This window comes from Lynx rufus, unplaced genomic scaffold (genome assembly GCF_022079265.1).
Source record: "Lynx rufus isolate CCGP_SWC_20201006 ecotype Redwood Valley unplaced genomic scaffold, mLynRuf1.p SCAF_10, whole genome shotgun sequence".
NCBI lineage: Eukaryota > Metazoa > Chordata > Mammalia > Carnivora > Felidae > Lynx > Lynx rufus.
Window position 1 is genome coordinate 74,701,657 of NW_025814824.1, and position 10,511 is coordinate 74,712,167.

At 50.0% G+C, this 10,511-nt stretch overlaps 1 protein-coding gene and 1 long non-coding RNA gene across 2 annotated transcripts; both read right to left on the reverse strand.

The window, feature by feature from the left end:
• Window positions 1-473: 473 nt before the first annotated feature.
• On the reverse strand, window positions 474-3,409 carry LOC124526592 (uncharacterized). The gene is made up of 3 exons (XR_006965701.1): window positions 3,065-3,409; window positions 2,390-2,522; window positions 474-776 (listed from the first exon to the last, which is right to left on the reverse strand). It is a non-coding gene; the product is annotated as an uncharacterized LOC124526592 (long non-coding RNA).
• A 3,230-nt stretch (window positions 3,410-6,639) lies between these two features.
• Window positions 6,640-10,152, reverse strand: TEX48 (testis expressed 48). Its single transcript, XM_047096878.1, has 4 exons — window positions 9,935-10,152; window positions 9,173-9,237; window positions 8,147-8,275; window positions 6,640-6,821 (listed from the first exon to the last, which is right to left on the reverse strand). The coding sequence occupies exons 1-4, from the start codon at window positions 10,150-10,152 to the stop codon at window positions 6,721-6,723; spliced, it is 513 nt and encodes a 170-aa protein (XP_046952834.1). The 3' UTR covers window positions 6,640-6,720.
• Window positions 10,153-10,511: the final 359 nt, after the last annotated feature.

Here is a 10,511-nt window from a genome sequence, read left to right on the forward strand (position 1 = left end):
ATGTAGGGCTCGAACCCGTGAATTGTGAGATCATGACCTGAGCTGAAATCAAGAGTCGGACACTTAACCGACTGAGCCACCCAGGCCCCCCTACATGCTCTTCTTTTTAGCAAACAGCCCTGTATACCTGCGCCGGCTGCACATTCCATCCCCCTAGGGCTGCTGTTTGCAGAGTTTTGCGCAACCTGCCCCACTGGTCACTGTGGCCTTGAGCACCAAATGGAGTCACCCAATAGATGAGCAGAATTGTGCCCTCAAGCTCTAGGCATTTATTACAGCATCCATTTATAGCCACCTGTTACACTCACCAGCCTCTCCGAAGCACTTCCTCATTAGGTTGGTTAGGAGTGACCGAGAAGGCTTTAGAAGGATTAAACCACATTTCTCTATAAGCGATGCCGGGTTCTAATTGCTCCACATGCAAGGGAATCTCAGAAGCAGGGCTGGGGGAAGGGAAAAGAAGAGGGACCCAGTCCGGTGATGCAACCAAGGACTTTTAATTGGAGGCAGCTCCTCCCGCCGTGGCCAGAGCACCTCTTGCTGGTGGCACAGGGGTGGCTCAGATGGTTTCTTCTCCAGGGGAGTTTCTGAACCCATCTTCATAGCTCCTGCTCACCACCCTCTTCGGGAGACGCTCGGGCAGCCGCACAGCATGGGGGCTGCTGACTAGAATGCTCAGGGTCTCCCAATAGTGCAAGTTTTTAGCGCCCAAATATTGGAGAAGTGATGTGGGTGTCTCTTTTTCAAACCATTTGTGCGAGGATCCGTGTTCAGATCTGAAAGAGTGAAGGAAAATGTTTGTCCTTGGTAAAGGGTTTGAATTACACATGAATAAACAGTCTTGGTCACATCCCATGTGGGGACTGCTCGTGTTATTAAATGGCTTGAAAACAATTCTGGCTTGAGCTAAAAATAACCCCACACTGGGTCAAGCGATCGAGATTTTATAGTTTACTTGTTACGTCAGCAAAGCCTTGCTGGTCCTGACCAGAACACATACACAGTTACCGCCTCTGGAGAGCCTTCTCCGCGTGGGGCCATGTTCTAGGCACTTATGTTGCCTCCCCAATAACCTGAGAAGTAGGTAATGTACCAACATTATCCCTGTTTTATAAAGAAACAGATGGGGCGCCTGGGTGGCGCAGTCGGTTAAGCGTCCGACTTCAGCCAGGTCACGATCTCGCGGTCCGTGAGTTCGAGCCCCGCGTCGGGCTCTGGGCGGATGGCTCAGAGCCTGGAGCCTGTTTCCGATTCTGTGTCTCCCTCTCTCTCTGCCCCTCGCCCGTTCATGCTCTGTCTCTCTCTGTCCCAAAAATAAATAAACGTTGAAAAAAAAAAAAAAAAGAAACAGAGAGGTTCGACGACATGCTCAAGCTTAGTAAGTGGTTGAGGCAGAATTTAACGGGTATGTAGGACACAAGCCAGAGAGCTTAACTACTATCTGGTACCTAATAAATAATATAGTCATTAGGCTAAATTGTTACGGGCTTGGGTAACTAGTCCCACATCCCCGAAAGGCTTGAAAGAAATCTGAGGTGTGCCAGCAGAGGGTGGCTGGGGAGACTGAAATCCAGAGAGGTGACTCCAATATTCTTGCCAACTACACACACCCATGCCTGGGACCTACTGAAGAGCTGTGGCTGGTGCTTCTGGGATATTCTTGGACTATTAGGTGAGTCAACAGTGGAAGAAGGCCCCTCATTGGCCTGGCAGCAGCAACAGAAGATCTTTGACGCCATGTTTTGGTGGGTCATGGGAAGAGGAAAGGGCATTGGGGCATCTGGCCCTGTAGCCTCAATCCCAGAAGCCCATTGTTATTTCAGCGGTGGGTCATACTGGGCCAGCCTCTCCCAACGTATCACGCCCCTTCCCCTCCCAAACCTCTCGTAGCTCCCTGTGGCTGGCACGTCCAGGCCCACCTATGTGGGCCTACCTCTGACTAGGTCTTCTTCCATTCAAAGTTCTCTCACCCATGGAAAGACGTTGGAGCCTCTACTCTGCCAGTCTTTACCTGCAGGGGTACCTCGTTGAATCAGCAGATCAGCTGATAACACAGCTCCACCTTTCTGTGTGGCTTTGGGCTCATCTGTTCCGGACCTAGGCTCCCATCTGACAGGTAGCGGTTGGGCTGTACCGTGTCTCCAAGGATCAGACTTCCAGGTCTGATGACTCAAGGTTGTGCATCCTTATCTTTCTTATTCCCAAACTTCTTTGTCTTTTCCAGGCCTCTTCCCAGCTCCTGTTCTCATTTCCCTTTCCCTGTGGCCAAAGCCCTACTCTGGGAATTTCCATCATGGCGGCAGTATTCCCTCAGTGCACACTGGGTTCACTCCAGGGCATCGTCCTTGGGCACTGGCTTCCCCCTCTCCCGGCCACCACCGTGTCTCACCTGGATCACTGCGATGGCCTCCTAACTGGTCTCCCTGCTTCTTCCACCCTCGTCTTCATTAGTGTCAGCACAGCAGAATCCTCTTAGGATGTAAGTCACATCACGTCACACCTCTGCTTGGAGTCCTGGTGCCCTATCACGCAGAAGAGAAGCCAAAGTCTTTCTCTGGGCATCCCCTGAAAAAAATCTGTAATCTCAGCACTACCTTTGCCCATCCCTCCCCTGCTGTCTCCTCCCGCCCTCCCCTTCACTCTGTTCCAAGCGGACAGAACATGGCTGCCCTTGCCTGCGCTTTCTGCCTGGGATGCTCTTCCCTGGATTCAGGGAACTCCTCCCTCCCCTCCTTTAAGGCTTTGTGTGAAGGTCAGCTTCTCTTGTGAGGCATTCCCCCCCCCCATTTAGGCCTCTTCCTCTATTTAATTCTCCCTATTTATTCCCCCTACCACTCAATTCCCAGTTTACAGGACTGTCCCTCCCCCAGTCCTCCCTCTTCCCCATCCCACCTCCTTCTTCTCCATAGCCCTTGTCTCAGAGCACACCCCGGAGTTTATTTGCAATTTTCCTGCTGTGGAACACACGGAGGCAGGGGGTCAGCCTCTTGGGTTCACTGCTGGGTCCCCAGTGCCGGATGCCAAGCGTGCAGTTAATAAACAGTTGTGGGATGGCTGGACGAACCTGTACTTTGGTTGAACTTTGGTCCTGCGTATGAGCAGATGCTGTCACCGCCCCAGGGGTGAGATGAGCCACTATTCCAGGGACATGAAGGCGGGTGAGACACTGTTGGTGTCTCACTGCTGATGAGACACCGTCAAGCTGACTGATGGCTTTAAGAACAATGGATAGGTTTGCTTTTGACTGTCTGCTGGTGGGGCCATCTCCCTTCCCCACCTTTTTCAACCCAAACCTATTTCCTTTCCTTTCATGTCCTATATTCACTTTGGGTCTGGAGTCAGAGTTGGCGAACCCCTTCTCCTCCTGGCCCCTGCCTCCCTTTCTCTACCCATTCAGCCATTCATCAAGGCATTGTGATTCTACCTTGTAAACATCTCCTCCACCTGCCACCCTCCACCCTCCAGCCCCTGCCCTCGGCCACCCCCCTGGCCACAGCTTCCCTGCTGGCCCCTGGCTCACTTGCAGGCCCATCTGCCTGCAATCCCATCACCATGCTGTGCCTCAAACCCTCAGCAGCTCCCTGTTGTACTGCTGAAAACTGCTTGGTAGTCTGGCCCTGCCAGCTTTGCCAGCCTCATTCCCTCCCAGCCTCGCCTGTTGCCCTCTGGCCGTAGGAGCTGCCAGCAGTGCCCCAAACTTGCTCTCATTGCGTTACCACCATGCATTTGTGCCAACCGTCTCCCCCACCCCCATGTTCTCACTCCCTCACCCTTCACACTGGAGGCTCAGCTCAGGGACTGCTCCTTCCGGGAGGCCATCCCTTACACGTGGGAGGAATTAGGGGCCTCTCTAGTGGTCCCACACTGGGTCATGGCCAGTGCCTGGCATTGCACAGCATCTGCTTAACCCTATCACGGGTGCTCGATAAATATTTGTTGAGCAATATCTCACAGCCTGCCTATGATTTGCCTATGTGAGAGTCCACTGCATAGTCTGGGTCATTCCAATCTGTGATTTAAAAAATTTGTTCAGCATGTTTTTATTGAGGACCACTGGTGCCAGGCACTAAGTGAGGGATCTGGCAGTGAACATGAATGAGAGATTCCTGGTCTCAAGGAGACAGGGATGGGTCCAATTCACCTTCGGACCCCAGCAGTGGGCACAGGGATTTGCACAGAGTAGGTTCTCTCTCAATGTCACCTGAGTAAATACACAAGCCCTCTCTCTGACTGTTGGGCAACAATGGACACAATATCATCCCTATGCTCCCTTCCACTAACAGGTGTTTTACTCCCTGCTCATAGAAATGGATAGAAACATCCCGATTCTATACTTCCCTCCTTCTCCCCGGTGACTTCAATCTTGGAAATTAACAGGGTAAGAGAGACAGCCACAGTGTCAAGGGCACACTGACGTTCATCGAGCTTCTTGGGCAGGTCCTTGGACATCTCTGAGTTCATTTAGCTTTTCAGATGGTGGAGCTGAGCCCCAGAAAGGTGACTCCCAGGTCTTATGGCCAAGAGGAGCAGCCGGGATTGTAACGCAGTTTTGTCTGGTACCCGAGCCTCTGCTGTCCAGGGCCTCACCCTACAGGCACTTCCAGGGGCAGAGAGATGTTCAGAAACACCTTCTGCTCCTCAGAGAGTTGATGGCAGGTGGTTTTGAAATGGAACAACCCCCATGAAGCTTGGCAGAGCAGCACAGAAATTAAGAGCATACGTTGTTAGTACTTAGACAACTTGGGATGTAATTCTTGTTGCACCATGATGGGTTATTTAGAGCAACGTAAAGTCTGTGAACCTCAGTTTTTCTGTCTGTAAAATGGGGATGGCAAAACCTACCCCAGAATGTTGTGTGAGGGTTGGGTGGCATAAAGATGTGAGGTGCTTATCGCGGTGTCTGGCACATGGTAAGTGCCTAAAAACGTGATTAAGGGTGATGTAGGAGAGACGCTGGCTGGGGCGAGGTGGATGTGGTGTTTCTTGCACTACCAGTACTCACCTCTAGATGGAGGCAGGAGCCAAAGAAAAAGCCTCTTGGGTTATGCCCACTGGGCTGTGAGCCTCAGGTCTCCAGTGACCCACAGCACTTGGACCAGAACAAGAAAGACCCAGCGAGGTCAAACAGGAAGGCTTCTGGAGCTGGAGGAGCCCTTAGGGGTCAGTCGGCACAGGTGGGGAGACTGGGGCCCAGAGACAGAAACAGTGGAGTCGAGGCAAATTAGGGGTAATGTCTGCTTCTTATAGCAAAGGTGTCCAGGAGTGATGGAGACATTGTCCCTTTAAGTACAGAAAAAATACTCCGTCCTGCTCTGAGGTCTGACCTTTGAGGCTCACTCACCTGTAACTGGTAGAGAAGAGAGGAGGCTGTGATGTCACAGAACCAGGGAAGCAGAGAATGTTGGGGGTTTGCCTGGACCACGATGTCAGGGAGGAGGGGGGAGGTCTGCTCACCCTTTCTCCAGTAGTCTGTCCTTCCCTCTGTGATGGTTCCATACTCTCCACCACGCCCATCAGATCGGCTGGGGTGGTTCTGCCTCATGTGTCTCTTATCCTTCTTGGAATAGTATGTTAGCTGGGCATGTTCTTCTCGGGGTTGGAGGGGGAGGTTTCGTAGACACTTAAACTAGTGAGTGAAAATTTGATGAGCAATGGGCTGTTCAGAGTCTCTCCCCGATGACTTACTCATTCCAAAGGGGAAAATAGTAATTTGCAGTTGAGAAGCCTGGCAGCAAATACCAGCTTAACCAAGTGATCTGAGTTACTGTCACCAATGGCAGGACCTACCTACATCACGTGTCCCCTCATATGATGCACTGGGGAGGATACAGTGTTGCTTCTCTGATCTTCCTGCCAAAAAAAAAAAAAAAAAAAAAGCAAAATTGGAATCATAAGATAAACACAAATTGAGGGATACCTTATAAGACAGTTGTGCCTGTATGCTTCAGAAACGGGAAGCTCATGAAGATAAAGACAGAACCGTTCCAGATTAAAAATACACTCAAGGGACGTGACAATGACGTGTGACTCGCGATGTCGGATTCGATCCTGCACTTGGCAAGAAAGCAGCTGGAAGACATTTTCGGGACAATTGATGATACTAGTGTATCAATATTGAGTTTCTTGTTTTCAGTAACTGTCCTGAAGTTACCTAAGAGAACATCCTTGTTCTTAGGAAACACAACAGGGAGGTGTTCAGGAATAACGGGATTCCTGTCAGATGGCTCAGAAAACACAGGGAGAGAGAGAGAAAAGAAATGACAGAGCAGATGGTGGAGGTGTACACAATTGTTGAGTCTGCGTAAAAGGTAACTAGGAGTTCTTTGTTCTGCAACTTTCAGTAAGTTCAAGATGGTTTCAAAATGAAAAAAAAAAAAGCTACAAGGTTTAAGTTTTTTGTTTTAGGTTAGGGAGACAGGATAATACATGTAATACCGGTGAGGCATTTGGAAGATGCTCCCCGTAAGGAGGAGGGGAAAAGAGAGATACAGTCCTGCGATATCACCAAGGGCTTTAATTGGAAACAGCTCCCTCCACAGTGGCTTTTTCAGGAGCTGGAGTGACTCCTGCTGGTGGCACAGGGGTGGCTCAGACGTCTTCTCCTCCCGGGGGAGTTTCTGAATCCGTCTTCATGGCCCCTGCTCACTGCCTCTTCCTTCCGGAGACACCCCAGCGGCCCGCAGCCTGGGAGGCCCGCGTGGGAGTGGCGGTCTAGAATGCTCAGGGCCTCCCGATGTGACACGGCTGGAATGGCCAGCGGTCCCGGGAGTAGCGGTTTAGGTTTCTCTTGCAGAAACCTCTTTGGGAGTGTGTATTCAGTTCTGCAAGCAGAAAGGAACCGGTTACGATGCCGGGTGGAACCTTCGCACTGGGCTTGGATGCACCGCCCCAGCCACCTCCATCCCTGATCATGGTCGGGTCCTGGAATACCGTGTGAGTCACGTGGACCCCCAGGCCGGACTCGCAAGTCCTTGGTGGCAGGGCCATGCCAGTTGGTTCTGCGTTTGTAATTCATTGGTGTGTTCAGTGATGGTCGGGGGCCTTGCACGGAGCAGAGGCCTGGAAGGTAAGAGGATCGGACCCAATCTGCTTCTAACACTAACCTTACTTCCTGGGTGGACTTTGGGAAAGTCCCTTTCCCCTGTGGGCCTCAGTTTTCTCTATACAATGAGAGGTGGCTTATTTTTTAAAAATTTTTTTAATGTTTATTTTTGAGAGAGAGAGGAAGTGAGCACATGAGCAGGGGAGGGGCAGAGAGAGAGGGACAGAGGATCCAAAGCAGACTCCAAGCTGTCAGCACAGAGCCCAACACGGGGCTTGAACTCATGACCTGAGCCGAAGTCAGATGCTCAACCAACTAGGCCACCCAGGTGCCCCAAGAGAGGTGGGTTTTTAAACTGTGTTCCATGGAGCCCTGTGGGGGTTGGGAGGTGAGAGGGAGCGCGTGGTGGAGCTAGTGGGGCTCCCAGGCCTGACCCTCGATTCAAGTGCAGCGGGAGCCCTTCTGTCTTTTATAACAATGGGACTTTGTGTGAGACTTTGTTTGCAAGGACGGTGTAGCTGTTTTTGCGAATCCTGAAATGCGGGGGCTGGGCTCGTCCTTAGCTCTTAGCAGCAGCCTCAGAGGGTGCTTGTGAGCTAAGTGACATCACCCGGGCAGTGTGGGTGCCCAGCAATGTGGCGACGTCTCTTCTTCCTGGACTGGACTTCTATCTTTCTTTCGTGACCCTGAGGCGTTTCACCCCCAACTATACTCAGCCCACAAGCATTTTCTGGCCTTGTTTACTTGCCATGCACCTTGTGGGGTTTGGGGGAACACAGCTGTCCTCATGGGACTTACCGTCTAGTGGCCAAAGCAGACACAAAAGCAACAGCCACACAAAATAGACGTGTAAGATAAGACCCCAAGGGCTTAGAAGAGAAGCGTGGATGTGTGCTCTTTCCTCCCAGACCTATTGCTCCTCACGTAATTCCTAGCAGACTCCTGGAATTGCTCCAGTGTGTTCTAGAATGACCGAAGCTTCCTGGAGGGCGTGGTCCTCTCTCTCCTATCACCACACTTAGTTTAGCTCAAAGATCAATGGGGCTTGGTCATCAGGACAATGGGGGTTCCTGGTCAGTGTTAGGACCCCAATGTGGAACTCACCTTCATACTCATTGTTGCTGGTGGTGGAGGCTCTCTTTTCTGGGTGGATCAGAGGTTGTCCCAAAGGCGAGTGGGAGGCTTCATTAGCATGCTTCGAATTCTTGCTGTCCAGCCCCTCCTTCTGCAAACCTGGCGGTGATAATTCCACACAGTCAGGTGGGGAGGCTCGGGGGAGGTGATGGAAGTGAAGGTACGTTGCCAACCTTGAGTCAGTGCACGCGAGCCAGTGGTGGTTGTCATGGGGGCGGGGACCACCTGGATCTCCCTCCTCCAGTCTTCCGAGTGCTCCCCCTAAGCACATGCTGGGTTCAAACTATGTACTCTTTTTAAAACACAAAGTTTACCTCCCCCCACCCTGTTTATAAATGCTAATGCATATCCATTATAGAAAAGCTAGGAAAGATTGAAGAATATGAAGTAGAAATAGAAATGACCCAAACTCCTGGCCTCTCAGATGCAATCACAGTTCTGGTCTTTTCTCACACATACTTTTACACAGTCCATCATATCTTACATGTCATGTATGCATTTTCCTTTTTTCATACACGTTATGTCATAAACATTCTTCTCAGGCCACTAAATTTTAACAAATGATGGTTGTATAATATTCTATTTTGCAGATAATTCAAGAGTTATTTAATCAATATTCTATTGTTGGGTGTTTAAATTGTTTTTCACTACTATAAATACTATTATGGTGAACATTGTTGTATATAAGGCTTTGTTTTTATATAATTCTAAATTCTTTTTTTTAATGTTTATTTATTTTGAGAGACAGCACACGCTTGAGAGTGGGGGGGGGGAGGAGCAAGAGAAAGAGGGAGAGAGAGAATCCCAAGCAGGCTTGATGCACATCGCAGAGCCTCATATGGGTTTCGATCTCAAGAACCATGAGATCATGACCTGAGCTGAAATCGAGTTGGACACTTAACCAACTGAGCCACCCAGGTGCCCCATAATTCTAAATTCTTAAAGGTATAGCATAGGAGTCTGTCAACAGACTGAACTGTGTTCTGTAATAAATACCTCTGTCCTTTGCTAGCTGCACAAGTACAGCAAACTGCTCCCCTCCCATGCCTCTGTTCTCAGAGCTACAAAATGACACATCCATTTTGGATAATCATGTCCCCTTCTTAGAGTTACATCAGATAATATCGCTTTTCTCCAGTGTCAGCTCTGATATAGTAGGGGACTTATCTGATCACAGTGGGCTCCCTAGTGCCTAGACAGTGCTTTGTAAGTAAGAAGGTCTCAGTCATTACCATTATTATTATTAAAAACATTTTTTTAATGTTTATTTATTTTTGAGAGAGAGAGAGGGAGAATGAATGGGGGAGGGGCAGAGAGAGAGGGAAACACAGAATCAGAAGCAGGCTTCAGGCTCCAAACTGTCAGCACAGTGCCTGACACAGGGCTCGAACCCACGACCCACAAGATCATGACCTGAGCCGAAGCTGGACGCCCAACAGACTCAGCCACCCAGGCGCCCCACCATTATTATTATCTTGGAAAAATGGATTGACATTTTTAAGGTCCTCAGTTTTTATTGTGAAATTATTTCCTGGGGGAGTATTTTAAAGACCCTCACCATGGATTTTCTGGAAGAATATGTCATGAGAATTTTTCTCATGCTGTTAAACTGCTCCATTTCCTGATGGGACCGTGACAGACACCTGACCGGCCTCCCTGCCTATTGTTTATTGGTTTGCGTTAGGAAACCACCCAGTTCCCACTTAATTTTAGGTTGGAATTATCACTCAAAGGCTGAAGGAAACCTGAGGGTATCACAGCAGAAGGGGGATGAAAAAACTGAGGTCTAGAGAGGCTGGACGGTGTGTCCTTGTCTGGTACCTACTGCAGGTGGATGGCTGCTGATCCTGGGGTTCACTGGGGGCCTTGGGGTCATCCATGGCCCGGGGGTCCTCACAGTCTCTGCAGCACAAACAGAAGATCTTCGAAGCCAAGTTTTGGTGGGCTGCTGTAAGAGGTGAAGGAATGGGGGCCATGGTTTCTGGGATCTGAACTCCAGATGCCCACTGGAAATTCACTGTGATGGGGGTCATTACTGGGTCAACCTCTCCCAAGATATAATAGCCTTCCTCCCTCCCAAATCTTGCATAGCTCCCCATGGCCAGCAGATCCAGGCCCTTCTGCCTAGGCTGTCCTCTTTTAAAATTATTTTTCCCATTCTATGCAAAATTTCCTTACCCATGGAGAAGAGTTGAAGCCTTTACTCTGCCAGCTTCGCCTGTAGGGGCGCCTTGTTGAGTCAGCTAACCTTGAATTTGAACCCAGTTCCCTGGGCAGGGCTGTTTCCTAAATAAACATAAGACTGTGGTTGAAAAATGCTAGTCCTTTATCTGTG